This window comes from Rhea americana, unplaced genomic scaffold (assembly GCF_003343005.1).
Source record: "Rhea americana isolate MKP2758 unplaced genomic scaffold, rheAme1 scaffold_108, whole genome shotgun sequence".
Taxonomy (NCBI): Eukaryota; Metazoa; Chordata; class Aves; order Rheiformes; family Rheidae; genus Rhea; species Rhea americana.
Window position 1 is genome coordinate 12646 of NW_028185128.1, and position 20827 is coordinate 33472.

Here is a 20827-nt window from a genome sequence, read left to right on the forward strand (position 1 = left end):
TGGTTTGCAAGGAGGACTGATACAAGAAGCTAGTTATGTGGTTGTAAGGAAACATATGTAGATACTATATGGGTCAGTATTAGAGATGTGATACTGGAGAGCTCTCAAAGGGGCCTTCTGCAGTTGTGCTGTGATAGAGGCTTTCTCCAGCTGGCAATGTGTGATGTATTCTGTTTTGGTGCCTTACTGGTTTTACTCTGAGACTGTCCGTAATAGTCACATAAAGTGAAAAGTAGATGAGGCTTATTTAATCTGTGCTTGATTTGTTTAGTATTTTTAGATTAGAATTTGTGTTTTATTTTCCGAATTATCATACCTCTAATAATTTGCAGCTTGCTTGCCATGTTTTTGATTACGTACTACTTTCATTTCTCTTAAACAATAGCAAAGACTAAAGCTATACATGATACAACTCTTCCAAGCGTGAACGAGTTAATGTTTAGCATATTTGATTTTTTTTTTCCTCTGGATGGAATAAACTTTAGAAATCGATCCCATGTTTTAGTTTATCTCTAACTGTGGATCATAAGATGTTGTACATCCACAGTACACATTAGGTTGTTGTCCATTACTAGTTCTTTATTTGAGTGATGCAGGAGCATTTACTATATTAAACTACTATAGACTTACTTGGCCTGTGATTCAGCAAGTTATTTAAACAAAATAATTTAAATTCCTAACTTTGTGAGTAATCCTGTTGAATTCAGTTTAGCTACTGATGTAGATAACTTACTATAAGTAACCTAAATTAGGCATATACTAAAATGTCTTGTCAAATGGCAGCCTTGATAAATACATATTTTTTTTTACATCAAGCTGTGTTTAACTGTTGGAGCCTCCTGGGGTCTGTTTTGGGGAAATGATTTTCAGGCTAATCAGCTGCAGAACGATCCAAAAAATGAAAGAGAAATGAAGAAAATGTCATGACTTTCATCTTAATAATAGTATTTGGCTAAAAATAAACGCAAACATAGTCTAATGGGTTTCTATTAGTGCTTTTCTGAAAAGCGGTGTGTAATATATTGTTCTTGAAAGAACTCTCATTGCAAGGTTTTCATAGAAACAAAGCATATGCTTTTTTCCCTGATGACATGCAGAATAGAATGTGGAAGTGATCAGCTTCGACTTGGCTTCACAAGAAACAGCACAACATCTGTTGCGATGACTGTTTCAAAAACTGAGATGCTGTCTATCAAAAAACCCAACSAAGCACAGTCCAGAAAATGTTGATTATAAAAGTGAAGCCAAATTATTAATGGTGACAGTCACATAACCCAAAAGAAYGAGGACAAAATAAGTCTGTCTTCCTTCTCTAATGAGTTTGTGTGGTGTTTGTTTTTATGGGTGAATGAGAACATCTACAATTGCATGGGAAGGATGTATCATTTCTTCTCCCCGCCCCCCAGATAGAAGGCGATGTTAGGTCGGACAGTTCTGTTGTTGTGTATTTTTTTTGTGTTTTGCTCTAGTGAGTACCTAGCACTGTCTGCTGTTGGTCCCAAGCAACTGGATTTGTTTAATGGTTGGTCTAATTCTGTATGTTACCTTTCTTCTATGCCTGTGTTTCTCTGTAAGACTAGTGGCTTCCCAGCATACCTTCTGCCTCTTCAGTATGTTTAGCATTGCTCCCTCCACTTCTTCCCGTAGAATACCTATAGATCAAAAAGAAGTTGGCCCTCTCTCCTTGGAGTGCAATACACCCTCAAAAGAGTGTAGTGGAAGCAGTTGTACATGGTTACTCYTAGGAAAATGCTGTTCCCAGTATTCTGCCAGGTCCTCTATGTAAAGGATAGCCTCCTAATCCAGTGTTTGTGTGTGATAGCCTGGAGAAGGATAGTGCCAGCTAAACCATTCTGTGGCATGAATGGGAAAACAGTAGTAGTGCAAATTTACTTTTCGTAAATTTGAGAACAAACGTATTATAAAAAGCGGTCTGAAACAAAATATAGGCAATACTAGCTGCTTCTAAAATATTCTTTTGACATTGCTAGCAGTTGTTGAAATGCAGCAGTCATACACTCTTCATCACAGCATTATATCTACTTTTCATTACTGTGTTCTTTTTAGGCTGATTCAAAAGTCATTCAGAAGTGGATGGATGGTGTGAAGGACTTCTTAATGACAGAAAAGGCTGTTCAAGGAGATAGTGAAGGACTTCAAAGACAACTTGACCAGTGCACAGTGAGTTTTACTGTTCTAAAGAATCTGCTGAATAAATAGTATGAGTAGCATCTCTTCTTTTATTATTTTATTACTATTGCTAAATATTGTCCATGGCTCATACAGTCATGCCTGCCAGAAAATTTGTCTTACTGTTCTTCAGGCAGTGTTCTAATCAGTTCTTCACATGCCTAGCCATAACACTTTGTACTTTTCAAAGGTCTTCACCATATTTACAGGCTGTCATCTACAAATTGACCTTAACTCCTCTTTAAAAGATAGATGTTTTTCCCTATTTTATGATAAGGGAGTTGAATCTGAGGGAAAAATGCTGTCCTCATTAAACTTACATGGGTAGTAAAAATAGCAAGAAAATAATTCTGATCATGAAACTCCTAAGGCTTAGGAATTGTGTATGCCCCACATCTAAGACCATTCGACCATTCTTTCTTCTGAACTAGTGGCACATGATAATCACTACAAATGGGTAGAATTTCATTTGACAGCAAATGATTAAAGTATACCCTCAAATACTTGTTTTCTGAGGAATAATAGAAGTCTAAGGMATGCCAGAAACATCAGGGTTTTTAATGCAGATCATATTCAAACTTGCAGTGTGCCAGTGTASAGATTTGACACGTGAGAATGTTTGCACTGTGTAGAGCAAGCTGTATTTTGTGGCTTTTAGTTGCATAGTTTTGATGATTTAGGCCACTGAGTGGGTTGTTCTAAATAGTGTAGTATTGAACACAGCACCACTCTGCTTTTTTATTAAAGTTTCTGTGAAATAATTMAAAATTACAAAATTATTGGTATCCTGTAAATGTATGTAACATCTTACTGAAGAAGAGGATATTGTAGTGTGCTCCCATAACASTTTTTCAATGTTTGCTTTTTCTGATGTGTGCTTAGAAATTTGTTAATGAAATGGAGAAGATTGAACTATCATTGAAAGAGATGAAAGAAATAGAGTCTGCTTTAAGAAGTCAGCCTATTGCAGGCATAAATACTTGGGCAAAATCTAGGCTAGTAGACTGTCAGTCGCAATGGGAGAAACTGAGCAAACAGGTGAGTTCTCCGTTTGTTGCAAATGTTTGCTTGTTACTGATATGTTTGCCCAGTTTAGGGGGACTTGCTGGGATAGTGAAGCAGTGAATTGCTAGATGGTAAGTCTTCAGCTATGACAACTTTTCCTGTCAGAATGAAAATTCATAGTTTAATTTTTGCAGCAGTTGCATCACACTTTAATTTCAGTATATTTTACGTATTCTATTGTCAAAGTGGCTGAAATCCAACTTGGCTCAGTAAATCCTTCAGAAGTATGAATATTTTAATGAATATCTGTTCAGTAGTAATTTTGTTTGAATATGTGCACTTCTCGATATCTAAGAGTTCACTGTGCTCTTTCCTATTTAGTTGTTTGTAACTAAAAGTTAATTTGTTGACTTTGTTGCAAGCTGTTACCTTCTTACTGAAAAGCAGTCTGGCCTTTTTCTTCTGTTGTCCCTGAAATCTGTCGTATTCTTCTAACCCTTTGTAATTTCTGGCTCCTTCTGGCTCTGAAAAAAATAAAGGGCTATAAATAGATCCACTTCAGTCTGGAGTATATGAGTCTTTCTTTTGAGAGGAAGTTTTCTTCTGTCTAGAGAAAGATTGCTGTGCCTGGAGAGGATCTATTTTGGAGATCCTGACACTTGATGTAAAATACAGGATGACTAGAGTATGGAAAGAAGTGAGGTCAGAAAGATGCTTACGTGCTCTATATAAGGATGCATCTAATGAATGATATTTGTCATCAGAAGGGTTTTTTGTCTGACTGGGTTATCAGGGATTGTCACTGGTTTACATGCAATAAGAAACAACACTCCCCCCCCTCCATGGTTGATCCATTGATTCTTGACTTAGTTTATAATTTGTGTGTGTATAAAAGTCATATCTTTCTTTAAATTAAAAACCCTGAGAAATGCTTTGATAGGAAATGTTTTAACACAAACCTGTGTTTTCTCACATATACAGAAACATTCAAGTAACAAAACTGCTGTTTCCTTCTCCTACCTTGTATTCTAGATTGTTAGTCAGAAAAAACGTTTGTCTGAAAGTCAGGAAAAAGCTGTAAATCTGAAGAAGGATTTGGCGGAGATGCAAGAATGGATGACCCAAGCTGAAGAAGAATATCTGGAGAAAGATTTTGAATACAAGTCCCCTGAAGAACTAGAGAATGCGGTGGAGGAAATGAAGGTCAGAATACGAGGCCACTGTGAAGACCTCRTTAAAGAGAAATGAATCTTAATGGTTTCTGGAGGGTCACTTTTAGTAGAATTACTGTCTGCATGGAAAGAAGCTCAGGTCACGACAAGATTAGTGGTATTTTTTCAGCTTCACTTCATGGAATTTTTGTTTTTAAAGCACAAATGGAAAAGCAGATGTTCTACTTGGCCACAAGTGGTAGAGATTTAATAATGAATAGCAGCTTGCCAGCCTGCTGAGCCAGGTTTGGTGTGTGTAGCATATTAAGCCCTCAAGAACATGAAAACTTGTTGTGGAGGAAGAAATACRAGAAAGAAATAAAATGTTATATTATACCTGTTCAAGTTAGCAGTTTTAAGACATGATGCTTCATTCACTTTTTGGTTTCAGTTTCTTGTGCCTTAGATTTAGTAATCCTACATTTAGGGCAGGAGTTTAAAACAAATTTGTTGTGAAGGTTATTTTGTATTCCTCATCTGTTGCGAAGAATGATGCTTGTGATTACTTCTCTCTTATTTTGGGACTGGTGCTCCAAAAAGGAGGAGAAGAGCTATTTTTGTTTCAGTTTAACGTACCAATTGAATAGATAATTTTCTTGGATGTAGATATAAAACAGTATTTCTGTCTGTTTTTGAAACAGTTTGACAAGAGTCCTGGCATTTTTACGCTCTGTTTCAACTTGTATTACACATTATTTATCTAAATAAGAATTGGCTAAACTGTCATACAGTGGAAMATAATTGTTTGTGTTTTTTTTTGTTTTGTTTTGTTTTTTTTACACTTGAAAGTTCTTTGATGCACACCCATCCACCCTGAACTGTTCTTCTTAAAGAGCCCTTCTGAAGCAGTCGTTAACAAGCATTTTAATATATTCTTGTCCTTTGAGGCAATTTGGGATCACATAGTTTGTTGGGATCACAGTCTCTTGAACAGAAGCCAAGAAAAGAAAGAACCCTCTTTCAACTGGCAAATTTGAGAAATTTAGAGCAGCTTCCTTTGTTAAATCCAGATTATATTCTGTTTTTTTTTTTTTTTTTTTTTTTTTATTTGGCAAGTGTCAGTGAGCAAATATGCTTACTGTAACATTTATAGGTCCTCTTGTATTTGCAATAAGATTATGCTAGGACTGCATTTAATACTGGGACAGAATACTCAGTGTATATTTATCAGGAGCATTTTTGCATAAGATTTTGAAAAACCTTCATGAGTTTCCCTAATTCTGCTCTCATTTGGAGAGTGAAACTCCTGCTAACATTTGCATTTGCTGCTCTGCACTTTATCCTGTATGCTACCAAGCTCATGTGAATGTAATTGAATTGAAAGACTTTCTGGCCGTCTCTTTTGCGTATTTCTGCAGCCCATCCATGGGTGTACCTGCTGTGGAAGAGGTCCCAACTATATATTCACACATGTCGCTTATAAATACTTCCTCTTTTCTGAATATCTTTGGAGATAGTTATTGAGCTCTAAGACTTGCATCTTTTTGTAAATTCACCCTACCTTTTCTTCCCTGATACATTTATTTTTAAAAATGYCTAAACCTCTAGTTTCTACTTTGGTACATTTCTGTCTTTCATAGATTTAGGCCTGAGAGGAAGTAACACTGAATTCAGATTTTTGGGGGATCTGAATTATGGATTTTTCAGTGAACAAACCTTGAGTGGAAAATATGTCAGTATGTTTATGACTGTTTAATAGAATATGCATGCTTGTTAGCATTATTTGAWTTCTGTGTGATTTAGTGTTGCATTTTTTGTGTTCAGACTCAATCCTGGAGTAAAGATGAGCCTTGAAATAATATTCAGCAAGTACACGTATGAGATTAAACCACTGATTGTTGGTTTGAATGGTTAATAGTTGAACATGTGGGCTAACCRTGTAATACATTTTCTTGGGCAGAGAGCAAAGGAGGATGTATTACAGAAAGAGGTACGGGTGAAGATTCTCAAAGACAACATCAAGATGTTGGCCACCAAAATGCCATCTGGTGGTCAGGACTTGACAACTGAGCTAAATGTGGTACTGGAGAACTACCAGCTACTGTGCAATCGGATCCGGGGGAAATGCCACACTTTGGAGGTATGAGTATAACTCACAGCGTAGTAAAACTGAGGTAGGTAGCACAAGAGGAATGGAGGAGAACACTGAAGATGTCAGGTTGTGTTGTTAAATCCAATAACTTCTGCATAAATATGTTTAGCAAAATCATGCTTTCAATTGTTCCCCCCCCCCTGCTTTGAAACTATGTCCCTAGAACCCACAAGAAACCACCCAACTTTACTTTGATCATATATGTGTGTATTGTAATAAACACTTCTGCAAATAAGTAACCTGGATTCATGGCTCTGTTCTTTATCCATGCCTCTTCCAAAATGATGGAAAGAATCTTCCAGAGTAAAGGCTGAAATACCCTGATGATGGTGCTAATTAAAATGGATTGAGTATGGTTTGTGACACACTATGTATGTTCTACCTTTCAGGAGGTGTGCATGAACTTTGTTATATATTGCCCTGTAGTTACAGATTTTTCTGGCTAGAACTTAGTGTGGCATGGCGTATTTTTTGAAGGTGTTCTACTTGCATGTTTTAGGTGAATGTGTGTATAACAAAATATTTGAGTATTTCACAAGATAGGAACTGTCTCTGCCATTCTATGCTAATTTTAATTTTGCTGTGACTTTTAGGAGGTATGGTCTTGCTGGATTGAGCTGCTTCAGTATCTTGATCTAGAAACAGCTTGGCTGAATACTCTGGAAGAAAGGGTGCAAATGACAGAAAATCTGTCTGATAGGTTGGATGTTGTCAGTGATGCTCTTGAGGTACTATAATCATTCTTTTGCATTAGCAACTTTTCAGACAGCTGTAGCTTAAAAGCAGSCAAAAGAATTCTACACTTTAGCGGAATTTTGAAATGTATACTGAATGTTACGATTCTTTGTGTCAAATGAACATGTAACTCTGAAATTAGAAAGGATATTTGTGAGATCTCTAAAGAAAAGATGAGCTCTGCTGTTCATAACAATAGTGCCAGACTTGCTATCATGCAGAGATAAAATTGTGTGCTGTCTCCTGCCCTGTGTAAATTCGTTAATTCCTTCCAGTACTATAATATGAAATAATGGTGAATAAGTGAGAAGTGCTGTGAAGTTTAATTATCTAAATCAAAATGACCACTGTATTTGCCTTGTGCAGACATGGATTAAGCCGTAACTAATTCATGCTTTTAGGTCACTTTCAACATACCTGAAGTATAAAATGCAGCAGTGAAATGCATGCAGCCAAATTTTCATCTCAAAGTGCAGTAATGTTCAGTGTCTTGACCTTTATAATTTTTTCTGCTAATTAGTCCCTGGAATCAGTCCTACGTCATCCAGCTGATAATCGAACCCAGATTCGGGAACTTGGGCAGACACTGATCGATGGAGGGATTCTTGATGATATCATCAGTGAAAAATTGGAGGCTTTCAATGCTCGCTATGAGGAATTGAGTCACTTGGTAAGAATTTGGGGACAGGATGGAAGTAGACTTAGAGTTTTTCAGCTCAGTGGTCTGAAATGATTCCTGTTAGTTGAATTCACAAATGCAGGACTGCAATGCAGAAAAGGAGGAAAAACCTTCACAATGTTGTTAGCCACTTTCAACTTGGAATAGTGCCCTAAGCAAGATATGTTTTTCAGCTTGTTTGATTCATGTTTTGTTTTGCATGCACATGTGCACTCTTGTGCATGCACACTCCTGTGTGCACTTGCTTTCTCATGCTCTCTTTCCCCTCCTCCCTCCCCGATTTTCCCAGTATTTTTCTGGATAATTTTGATGACCTTGCAGAAGGAGAATTCTAATCTCAAGTGGGCAACAGTTTACTAACCCGGGTAAATCTTTTCTTCCTATTGCCATAAATACTGATGAGCTACTCACTGACCTTAAAACTGAAGAACGTGAATAGCTGACATTTTGACTCTTGGAAATGGCTAGGAAAAAGGAAATAAGGAGGGGGGAAAAGAGTGCCTTCCTTTCATTTCCTGTCTCCTTTTATGTTGTCCCCTTTTTCTCCTGCTGTGGTCTTATCTCTTCTAGATTTACTGGGCAGAGGAGGCTAGCTGAATTTGAGGTTGCATAAGTTTTTGAACTCGTGTTCTGTGTCCTGGTAATACTTCCAGGCCTCTTCCAAACTGCAGAAATGGAGATCTTTTTTCTGATGTTACCAGAGTGTCTTAGGGAGAGAGTTTCAGTTCATCATCATTACAGTTACGTGGATTCAGTGCCCTCAGTGAGAAGGTGCATGCAGCCATTGAAGTTACAATTTAGTTGATTTTTATTGTTATTTTTTTATTTTTCCCCTCTTGCAGTGTTGCTGTAGTGGGGGGAGGGGACGGGAAAGATCCTCTTTCTCATCCACCCTCCCCGYCTTTGGTACTGACACATTAGGCTGTTGATGATATTCTATATGTGTGTGCCCGCAAGTGTGCATGCGTGTTGATATCGGAGAACTTACACTGTCATGCAAGTAGCAAGGTTTCAAAGGAACCTCGAAGTTCTGTTGTTGAAGGGAGTGATGGTAGAAGGAAGGAACTGTGACCCTCTGCTCTCACATTTTAACGCAGAGAGTTTATTAGTCTGAAGGAAAAAGGACAAGTTTGCACATCAAACAATATTAAGTTGTAGTGTGTTACAAAGTCCCTGATTGCCATAGAATAGCCAGTTTTTGAAGCRTGACTATTTTTAACAGAATACTTTCTTCCTGTTGACTGAGATGATAAGAGGAAAGACTTGACTTCAGTATCTCAGATCTGGCAGCAGTGCTTTCTTCCTTATTTGTTGTCAATTACCTGTATGCGTCCCAGAAGAGGCTTCAAAAGTACTGCCTTTTAGGGCTTGCTTTTGCTCTTTTTTTAAGACAGTCTTCACATTGTAGATTCCCCCAACCCCTTCCTTGTTTTAAGAAAGTTTTTTTTTGTTTGTTTTTTGTTTTTTTTTTACTGAACTACTGCTCCATCTCACCTCACCTATCCATCCTGCTCAGGCAGTGAGTCGGCAGATTGCCTTGGAACAGCAGCTTCAGACCATGAGAGAAACCGACCACATGCTGCAGGTCTTGCAAGAAAATTTAGTGGAGCTGGATAGACAGCTGACGTCGTACCTGACTGATAGGGTAGATGCCTTTCAGATGCCCCAGGAGGCCCAGGTATTCCAATAGCTTTTTACTACAAAGCATTTTGAAATGTCTGTGATGTTGCTTAGCCTAGATTTAATTTATAAAGGCTCCTTTGCAATGCTGTGCTGATGCGCTGGGTGACATCTTCAGTAATCTGGATTGTTTGCCTATTTTAAGAAGAATGTGTTGAATAATAATCTCAATGGCTTTCAATTTAGCAAGCTGTCACTGCAGCCAGAGTACTTCAGATAAAGCTGGTAGTGTTTGGTTTTATACAGCGGATTTACTGCTGCTGGGTAATAAATAATAACCAAATTCCTCTTCTCTCCCTGCAAGACTTTGTAACCTTTTCTTTTTCCTGTTTTTCTGACATGAAAGAAAATTCAAGCTGAGATTGCAGCTCATGAATCCACATTAGAGGAGCTCAAGAGGAATGCTCGCTCTTTACCTCCTGCTTCCCCAGAATGCAGGTCTCCCCGTGGTGGAACTCACCTGGATGCTTTGCAGGTGAAAACACATAAGTCATACTAAGAATTTAAGCTTTAAGAGTTTTCAGTTTTCCATTATACACTGCTGTTTTCAGCCTGTACATTTTTTGGTGTGGTCAACCAAATCAAAAGAAATAGCATGTGTACTTCCGTGCTTTCACTGAGAAACAATCAGCACTAAATAAATTAACTGAGGAAGCTGAAATCTCATCAATATCATGGGTGAAGTGCTGAAAGTCAGAAGGAGTTTCTTTATTTTTTTAATGCAGAATTACAGCTTTGTTACTCCGTAAGTGGAAGATGGGAGGAGATGATGTAATTTTGCTTAGCAAATGGTGTTGACATGAGTACTGAATTATGGTGGCATGAAAGATAAAATAGAATCTGAGTGCAGGTGCTTTAAGTGATTTTTTTGTTTGTTTTTATTTCGTGAAGTGCAGTTACTAATTTAAAACAAGCTTTTTAACATAATATTCTTTAAAACAGAGAAAACTCCGGGAAGTGTCTACAAAGTATCAGCTTTTCCAGAAACCAGCCAATTTTGAGCAGCGCATGTTGGATTGCAAGAGGGTGYTGGATGGTGTAAAAGCAGAACTTCACGTCTTGGATGTGAAGGATACTGACCCGGATGTAATCCAGGCTCATTTGGACAGATGTATGGTAAGTCTGCAGTATTTTTAACTCATGTTTTGGGTTGTTTTTCTTGKGTGTTCTTTTCCTGAGAAGAGAGCATTTAGACAAAATTTTTGCTTAAAATTCTGATGAAAAAGGAAACACTGTTAYAACTTGTCACAAAACACTATCAGATTAGTTGCTAATTAAAAGCATGTAATTCTTCTGGATAAAAATATAGCTAAAAAAGTAATGAAGACATAAGAGATGCAACAGCTGAGTTTATAAAAACTCATCTCCTTGGCTCTTCCTTATGTTATGCAGAAACATTGCTCCAGGGGGAAGTTTGCTTGGTTTTTCATAGTTGTTCTGTTAAAATACTACACAAAAGATCAARCACAGATCACAGGGTCAGCACTGCCAACTGTGATGATGCTATGGAGTAAACATTGCTAAACTATTGGAATAAAATTTATATATTGTTATAAAATTTTTTAAATAGAATAAAATATTAACTGTCAGGTATTTGAAGTCTATTTGGCGGATATTTTTCTCATTACCTACTGTTACCTGTTTTACTTTGCTCTTAATACATAGTTTACAGCTCAAGTGCATGCTGAGGATCAGGTTCCCTGCAGGTCCCCAAATCAAGCAAAATGGGAAAACCTGAACTATGAACTCTAAAGTAATCACTAACATGAATATTTGTTTTTCAGAAGCTCTATAAAACCCTCAGTGAGGTGAAATTAGAGGTTGAAACTGTCATCAAGACAGGAAGGCAAATCGTACAGAAGCAACAGACAGATAATCCCAAAGGAATGGATGAACAACTAACAGCATTGAAATTTCTTTACAATGACTTGGGGGCACAGGTGAGAAAAATTGCATATATGTACATAAAAATTCCCTTCTTCATTATTTTGAAGTCAGGTGCTGTTTTAAGTTTCTGATTCTGCAGATGATATTGTATAGGCTAGTTTCCGCATCCCAGAACAATCAGTTCAGAGATTACACGTAACAATCTTGTAGTTATGCAAGATCCCTGTGATCACAGAGTATTTTTGAAGATAGGTATCTTGAATGTAGGAAGGTTCATAAAGCTTTCAGCCTTCTGTCAAAGCTGACCTGCTGCTTCTTACAGTGTTTGTGCACTGCAGCATTTTCATGTTGTCTGTGAACCAGCTTACAACCGAACAAAAAAAACCTCCATGATATTTAGTTATAATACAGAAGCTTTTTTATGCTTTCTAAACTACTCTACAGGATACTTTATGGTTGGTTCTTCATGTGAGAAGTTAATATATATATTTTTAGGATGTGTTGTGATAGTTTCTAATCATAATCTATTTAATGTATTCTGAAGTATGAAATTTCAATAAGCAGTTAACTGTGCATTTCCCAAGAATTGCACTAAATATGGATTTGGGTAATTTTATTAATAATGGAACAGTTATTTATCCAAATGAAATAATTAAAAACTGGGTTAACCTTTGCTGGGGCAAGGGAATAGGAGATCTGTTTTTTTCCCCTCGTCCCTAAGTTAAGACAGAAGTCCAAACAGATTGAGGGCTGTGAAGTGTTCTGTGAGTGAAGCTGTGAAATGGCCAAATTACATTGTAGGAACATCTAAAAATAGGCTCTTGAAACATTTTATCATTATGAAGTGGAGAGCATTCAGAAAGGTGTGGATTCCAGTGGGACCTGTATATCTATAGCTCATAAAGCATGTGGACAAGAAATTGGGGAGAGATAGGCAGGTTGTTTGTGGTATGATGTTATGGTTGTGTATATGTGTCCTAATTTTACTTTTTAGAGTTTCAAAAAGTGTATGATTTTGAATATATACATGCAAACACTAAATTGAGGTGGAGGATAATTTTTGGAAATACCAATCAATTCTGAATTCCATGGTTGGATTAATTCTCAAATCCATGTTCAAGTTAAACCAGACTAATTGTGTAGTTAGTGTGAGTTAGAATACTGCAATAAACATTGAATTCCGTGTTCTCCTTATCCTTACTGACATCTTTCAAGGGCAGACTAGCTTTTCAGTATTTTTTTTTCTCCTTCTTCACAGCTTCCTGTCATGAGATCTGTTAAAATATACCAAAAGAAAATGAATTTTACATATGTAACAGTTGACTGACTGGATTCTATATCTGTTTAGTTTAAGGCTCATGATGGGCAAAGTTTAAATTGGCGATTACTAAGTATAAATAAGTGGCATGCATGTTTCTGTGTCTCTTTTTAGTGAATCTTAATATAAAATTATTCTGGTTGTGTGCATTCTATTTTGTATAGTAAGATGCAGATATTTATAACCTTTTCTCCTTTTCAGGTTCCTTCCCTAGTGAAAGATAGTTTTAGAATACCAGGATTGTATATAATTAAGTAGATATTTTATCTGGCTAGTACTTTTTTGTTGTTGTTGTTTGTGGTGGTGGTGTTTTTTTTTTTTTTAATTTTTCGATCATTTCTGTTGTCTCTTCTTGTAGGTAACTGAAGGGAAACAAGACCTTGAAAGAGCATCCCAGCTGGCACGAAAAATGAAGAAAGAGATGGCCTCTTTGTCAGAGTGGCTTGCTACCACTGAGGCTGAGCTAGTACAGAAGTCCACTTCAGAGAGCTTGCTTTCTGATCTGGATTCAGAAATTGCCTGGGCTAAGGTRAGCAAGCTTTAAAAATATATAGAATAATTTATTATTTTTATTTTTAACATTATGGCAAAACTATCTGGAAGAGACTGAGAATTTAAATGTTTGTAGCTTATTCCAAAATATCTTGCATAATGAAATTGTAGTATTTTCAGTAGATCATATGCAGTACTTTACAGGAGCTGATCAGTTTCATTTCAGGCATCTTAATTCAGGAACTTAAAAAAACAGTGAAATAGTAAAGATATTGCAGCATATTTGATATTAATAGGTATCTAAGTAGTTTATTGCATCTCTAACAGAGTTCATAGGTACTGTTTTATTCATTTTCAGTAAATAAAATTTTCTGCTCTATCAAAAATTTTATTAGTAGAGTGAACTGAAAATATACTGACTTTTTAATGGAAAGGGGAGTTTATAACTTTTCACTAACAGTCTACTTGGTCGTCAAAATTGTGAATTTGCAAAAGAGAAAGCTCCAATAAGTGCTTATTTTTTTATCTTTAATTTGGAACTTTTCGTAGAAGCAAAAGAATGTGTTCTAATTATTCTAAAGCAAAGTGCGTATTTTCTCACATTGCAGAAACTTGTGTATGTAATAGTTGGAATTAGCAGCAAATGTCACTTGATACACTTCAGCAGTACTGATTTTTCCAGTCTCTGTTTTCCATCACATTTTTTCTTTTGCAGTAGGTCTTCATACAATATTAGTAAAATAAAAAAGCATACAAAATTTAAAAAGTAGCTAATTATAAGCTAATCTCACCTCTTTCACTCTGAATTAAAAATTAGCAGTACATTTGTGCTGTGGGAGTCTCCTTAAAATTTATCCCAAATGGGCATGTAAATATTTACTGAAGTATATTTACTATACCTTTGTAAGCAATGCAAATAATTCATGAACTGTTATGCTGTACCATCAGGAGGCCAAACTCTTTGTTACATATAAAGGTGCCCCTCCTGTCATAAGGTTTTCCAGAGGCAAGTCTGTAATGTAGTAACTTGAGTACTGAGCTCTCTGATACATTGCAGTTAATAAATTATTTAATGGAGAAGAGGATGTTAAAGGAATTCCAGATACTTACCTGTGATTGAATGGTGTGTGAAAGAATGCAATTATTGACATGAAAGAGCTTTTTAAATGGTCAGGTAATATCAATAATTATCAGTGATCTTGTATGGCATGTGTTAATCAATTACTAATATTAAAGAGATGGTATAGTATTTGAATTCTATGTTAAACATGCATTCCTGCACAGAAGGTCACTTTTCTAGATAAACAAAACTATTTAAAATCAGAGCTGGCTTAAAAAAATWCTTGAGCTAAGTATTCTTTCTTGTATATGTAAGTGTAGCTAGTTAAGCAATTAGGCTTTGGTAATATCTAGTAAGCAAATAAATGGACACAGTAACAGGTGTTGGGTGTTTGCAAAAGCATTCAGGCTCAGCCTACCATTTTCTTATTATTACCAACTATAAGTGTACATCAGTGCAAAAAGGTATTGACAGATGGAAGGCATCTCTGATGACTGAATTCTCTCTGGCATATGACTATGAAAAAGGACTTTTAAAAATTACATCTATAATCCGATGTATTTGTTTTAAATACCTACATAACAAAAAGAGGCTGTGAAGATGGCATAAAAAAACAAAAAGTCCCAAGCTATGTTACTTGGGACACATATCTGCATTATGCTTTTAAAAAAAGAGATTTATGTCTACTGAGAGTGAGCATAAATGGAAGCTGATTTTACATAGCTTAGATTTTCTSCTGTGAAGATCATCTATTACACTATTTTGTTTCCCATGGAAATAAAATCTGGCTCCTGTATCTTTGTGATCCTGAGCAGTTTGCAGTGTACTGTGCTTGGTTCCTCTTGTTTCAGAATGTGCTGAGAGAGCTGGAGAGGAGGAAAGCTGACCTGAAGAGCATCACGGAAAGCTGTACTGCGCTCCAGGCCTTAGTGGAAGGGAGCGAGACTTGCCTGGAGGAGAAGCTTTGTGTCCTTAATGCTGGCTGGAGCAGAGTTCGGACCTGGACTGAAGACTGGTGTGACACTTTGTTGGTAAGTTGTGTGTGTGACAAAAACATTCAGGGTGAGCTACAGTTTTCATTTGTCTTGCTTTGCTGTCATGTGAAGCTTCCATGGTGCCTCATGGACTTAAAGGAACATCGAATGAGGAAGGTGGGAAGTTGTTCTGTGAATGTTTCTTGCTTGCTGATAGGCATTGATACTGTGTGCTGAGTAGTAGCAGTGGGTAGTACTTAATGGGTAGGAGATAAAAACTCTCAGTCTGGGTGCTGCGGTGATAAACCTATGTAAATATCACAGGCAGACAGTTAACTTAGCCAAGTGGGAAGTAACCTGCTTATTTCTAGAGAATAAAGCTGTTGATTTAATTTTACTTTCAATTGTCTTTATTATTTCCCCCCCCCCTTCTGGCATCAGTGCTAGGACTCTTTCCTGGGTTCTTACATTCCCTAGACTTCTTGGTATGAGTTCCTGTTTTCCATATGCATGTGTCAGCTCTCTTCCCCCATCAAAAAAATCCAGAAAAATCTACATTCAGTGAACACCATTCTTATTTGTTGGCTTACCTTCCTTGCCTTTCCTTTTCTCCCTCACTTTTGTATATCATCACATTTTAGTCTTCGGTGCTTAGTTGCAAGTGCATCTCCTTGTCCCTCATGCTTGTTAACGTTTTATCTCTTCCCTTTAGCTACACCAATAGCGCTGCCTTGTTTGTCCAGCTACGTTTGCTGTTACCTATTTTCTACCATCCTCCCAAACCTAGTGCATAGAAGTCACTTCCTAAATTATCTTGAAAAGACATTTACCACTGCACACAGCCTTGGGTGGGTTATGGTGTGTAACAGGTGTTCAGAAAACTTTTAGTGGGTTAGTCCTTAATTGGTAATAGCTGATTCTGCCAAATTAAAAAGGAAGGAAGAAAAAGCACCATAGAAACGTTATTTCCTTCAGTAGCAGGTTAACCAAGAGTTCAGAGGTTGGATCTTATGTTAACATAGCCTATGTAAATTCTTATAATCTCATTAATTTATTATTTTAGAGTGAAAAACAAAAGGAACTAGCTCCACAAGACTGGGTTCCATGGGGCTGCTTCTCCTTATTCAGCCTGGAAGAAAACCCTCTGCCAGTTCCCGCATGAACAGGGCAGTTTTCTGTGTTGATAACCTTCCTCAAGGCCCATTCAATGACTGTTTAACAGACATTTGGTGACTTCCTAGTTCTGTTCAGCAAAGCACTTGGGACTCTGTCAGCCTATTGCTCTCTAGGACAGCATTCAACTTTGAGTGTTAAAGCATGTGCTGACTCCTGAACTGAGGCCCACAATGTCAGTTAGGCTGAGTAAATGGAAGACTACCAGTATTACAGCCTAAGGCTGTACGTTTTGCTAAACAAACATGAAACAATCTACAATGCTAGTATCAGCCTGATGTTTTCCAGATAATTAAGATTATTCCTTCGTTGTCGAGGCATTTATGATATTCCACTGTCAGAAACCACTGGTATGGGTTGAAGCTGCAGAAATACAATTAAAAACCTTCTAAAATAATTTTGTTTATGTCTGGTTATAAGTCTTTGTTCTTGTGCTGACTTTATCTGTTACATTAACTTGTTCTTTCTGTAGGTGAAGATAAACATTTCTTGATGTTGATATCAAGAGCAATCATAGCCTGTCTCTCTCCCCCTTTCCTCTCCTTCCTTTGGTTTCTTAAGCTAAAAAAGCAAAACTCAACCATTCTTTATTTGTGTAATAAGCTCTGTGCTCAAGTGATCATCCTGGTAGTTGTCTGAATTTGATAGCTTTGTGTGGATGATCAGAAATATGCCATAGCCCTCCTGATGTCCGTTCATGGAGGATCTGACTGACAGAACTGCCGCTGTATCTACCTGAAACATCTCTTCTCATATATCCTATAGCTGCACCTTCTTTTTTTTAATAGTTGTGTCACATTGCTAGCTAAATGTAGCTGCTGCTACAGCTTTCTACTGTTGTTTATTCATTTTGTCCCCAATCTGATCAGGTTTCACATGTAGAAAGCGTTCTTGAAAATTAATGTGCAAGTCCTAACCTAGCCTTGTTATGGCATACTTCTTTTTTTTTTTTTTTTTTTTTTAAAAAAAAGTATTAGTGGTACTTTTATTAGTTTCTTCCTCCTGTGAGAATGTTGGGATTTCCTTTTATCAGAAGGAGAGAATAATGTCTTAATGTCTTGTTTTTGTTGGTGGCATGTAACCTTACAATTTCTGACTAGATATGAAAGCAGACCTAATTAGTATATCTGTAATGTGGAAATTTTTGTTAAAAGGAATAAATACTTTAATGGAATAAGTAAAATATAATCACAATTTGTGGGTCTGGTGTATTCCCCCAGAAAAACAATCATACATAACAGGTACTGTTGTATCTGCTAGTCATAACTAAAAAAAAAAAAGTTTTGTGAATCATTTTTGTTATGTTGACTTTGAGTACAGGCAGTTTCACTGTTTCTTTTCAAAAGTTAGCTATCAGTTTTCTCTAATTTTGGTGCATATTTTGTTGTTTTTTAGAGAAACAAGAGAAAGAAAAATGGAAAAAAAAAATCAGCCGAGAGAGATGATGTAGTCTGATTATAATGTTGTAATACCTTGTCTGACTGTAATTTATTGGACAAACTATGTCAGTTACTTCTCTATTTCCCTTCCTGTGAATAAGGAACAATAATATCGGAAGGTTTAGAGTGAAAATTGAATTCTTGTAAATATTTATTGAAGGTAAAATGTACAATATAATTTTCACTGTTTCTTTCCAAGGTTTATCCATAAAGCTTTCGTTCCATTGATTCCCTTTTTACTCAGAATGTTGAAAGCAGGAGTTTTTTTCTCACATAGATGACATAGATGTACTTCCCCCCCCCGCCCCTTCCATTTCCAGAATCATCAGAGCCAGCTGGAGATCTTTGATGAAAATGTTGCCCACATAAGTACTTGGCTGTATCAGGCTGAAGCCTTGTTGGATGAGATTGAGAAAAAGCCAGCAAGCAAAAAGGAGGAAACTGTGAAGGTAGGAAGTGTTGCCTTTTAAGGAGGAAGATGTCAGATAACCACTTTTGGATTCTAAACAAAATCAAGTCAAGTTTGTTGCCTTCCCACCCTTCAGCCCTTTCCCTAACATAACTATTTGCTTTTTCTTCCACTTTTTAGCGTTTAACATCTGAATTAGATGATGTTAGTCTGCGAGTCTATAATGTGCGTGATCAGGCCATTATCCTAATGAATGGTCGAGGGGTGTCGTGTCGTGAACTTGTTGAACCCAAGTTGGCAGAACTAAACCGTAACTTTGAGAAGGTCTCTCAACACATCAAAAGTGCCAAGGTGAGGAGGAGAGAGCCACAAAACATGCCTGTGTTGTATCTACCAAAATAATTAAAAATAACTTTGGGGACAGATCCTTGTATGTTAAAACAGAATTTTGTTATTTTTGATCCTGGTTTAGTAATAGATCTTTATATACTAAAAATGGATTGACTCATTTTTGATAATTGCTTTCTGAGTTACCTAAGCAGCAGGCGCTGACTTGAGTTGCAAGGGAAGGTTTACAAATAATTAGATATTATAAGGAGTCAGAAAAAGGTAATATTATAGTACATATTTATTTGAATGACAGACCAGACACCATAAGCTAATGTGACTGGAGGTTGTTTGGTTTTGTTTGTTTTTCTTTTTTGTTTTAAGACAAGGGTTGAAGGTAGAAGCTTGGCGGTATCAGTCAATGCTTGTCCAAGCTAACCGTCAGTGTTGTATCAAACAACTCTTGCAATTTTATTATACAGCTGTCTGGTGGTCCTACAAATTGGAATGCCTGTTGATGATTTAAACCAGTACTCCATGGAAATGTGTATGACATGTCAGACTAAATCTCATCTTGAAAAACTTCTTAYTTTGCTTTGCAGATGCTTGTTGGACAAGAACGACTTCCTGTCACGTCAGAGCCCCGTGAAGTCAGAGTATCTTTTCCAGACCTGGACAAATTTGAGAGTGACATACAGAACATGTTAAAGGTTGTGGAAAAACACCTGGAGTTGAGTGAGGAAGATGATAAGGTTTGTGAGTACTGGAAGAAGGAAAACCTTAAATCTTTCTGTTGTGTTCAGTTCAATGTTACATTTTTCCTGACTTCAGAGGAATTCTTCTGAGAAAATTATTTAAATCTAGGAATCAAAAATGAAGGGAATTTCCAGCCTGTTGAAAATATTGCAGAWTTTCTGCACGCTTTCCCCGTAGCTGCTGCCTGTCCTTGGCTGGTGCCAAGTGGTAACAAGTCCTATTTCAGTCTATATTTTCATTGTGATTTTGTAAAATCTGCTACATGTAGGGAACTATAGTTTTCATTGCCCTTCTCTCTTCTTCTGTTTAAAGTAGCTGCTTGTAAGGTATGCTTCCTGTAAAAATAACACGATACAAAGCATTTTCTTTTGGTATTTAGCTGTTGGAGTTCTATTGCAATGATTACTTAATGCAGCTGAGATTTTACTATGTAGTTGACAGTTAGTTTACTCCTCTGATCCAGAGTCTTGGGTAGACATCTTTTTTAATTTAACTTTTAGTTAATATTATATATTGAATCACAGTACATAGGTCAGCTAAATGTGATGGTACTGTTTGTGAGTTCAGGTGCAAATAAGAGTGCTGTAATATGGCTCGTGACAAGTGGAAATGGGAACTTTGATTAAAATTTTCCTTTTTCTAGATTCTAATCTGGGCTATGCTATTCACCTGTATAAAACTTGCATACTTTTGTTTGCATCTTGACCACAATAGGCTTACTGGCTACCAAATTTGGTAAAGTCCTGATAGTCCATCTTATCTACCTTGTTATGTATAAGCTAAATAAACTGTAAAACTGAATACAAGTCAATTGAAAATAGCATGTATATTACACAGAAAAAAATTTTAAAAGCCCTTCAAGGGAAAACCAACATATGTTTCCCTTTGTACCATTTTTATTATTTTCTTGCTGTTCTGCTTTTATTTTTTATTATTCTCAAGGAGTATTTTGAATAATTAAGAAGTCATAAATGGAGTTGAAGTCATAGTGTACTCCTGTTGTGGTTGGCAACTGCTGCTTGTTTGAGTGAGCTTCCTGCAGGGCATCACTTTGTGAATTTTATAGGATGACTAAAGAGGATTTTAGGATTTGGTAGTTACGGAGAAGAATGTCTGTGCTTGGATTTATTTGGTTGACATTTGAGTAATAAAAAAAACTTGGTACTGTTACTATTAATATCTGGGCAATGATAAATTCATTTTGGAAACCATAGCTGAGCTTTCTGTAGATGACCTTTGTAATTTTAGGTGGATCAAGAAAGAGCTCAGATTGAGGAGGTTTTACAGAGAGGAGGGCAACTGTTACAGCAGCCTATGGAGGACAATAAGAGAGAGAAGATTCACATACAGCTGTTGCTTTTGCAGACTAAGTACAACAGTGTACAGGTATGATTATGATA

The 20827-nt window shown here is 36.7% G+C and overlaps 1 protein-coding gene across 1 annotated transcript in view; it reads left to right on the forward strand.

The window, feature by feature from the left end:
• The window catches only part of UTRN (utrophin), a gene marked incomplete at its 5' end in the record, with an annotated part of 298945 nt that overhangs the window by 12131 nt on the left and 265987 nt on the right, over positions 1 to 20827 (forward strand). The window contains 16 exons of the mRNA XM_085310498.1: positions 2068 to 2181; positions 3073 to 3228; positions 4228 to 4398; positions 6307 to 6486; positions 7092 to 7226; positions 7754 to 7903; positions 9429 to 9590; positions 9939 to 10067; positions 10535 to 10708; positions 11377 to 11532; positions 13156 to 13326; positions 15201 to 15380; positions 18256 to 18384; positions 18525 to 18695; positions 19274 to 19423; positions 20676 to 20813. Of these exons, the coding sequence (XP_085166624.1) occupies positions 2068 to 2181; positions 3073 to 3228; positions 4228 to 4398; positions 6307 to 6486; positions 7092 to 7226; positions 7754 to 7903; positions 9429 to 9590; positions 9939 to 10067; positions 10535 to 10708; positions 11377 to 11532; positions 13156 to 13326; positions 15201 to 15380; positions 18256 to 18384; positions 18525 to 18695; positions 19274 to 19423; positions 20676 to 20813 (2466 nt within the window). The remainder of the gene's footprint in view (positions 1 to 2067; positions 2182 to 3072; positions 3229 to 4227; positions 4399 to 6306; positions 6487 to 7091; positions 7227 to 7753; positions 7904 to 9428; positions 9591 to 9938; positions 10068 to 10534; positions 10709 to 11376; positions 11533 to 13155; positions 13327 to 15200; positions 15381 to 18255; positions 18385 to 18524; positions 18696 to 19273; positions 19424 to 20675; positions 20814 to 20827) is intronic.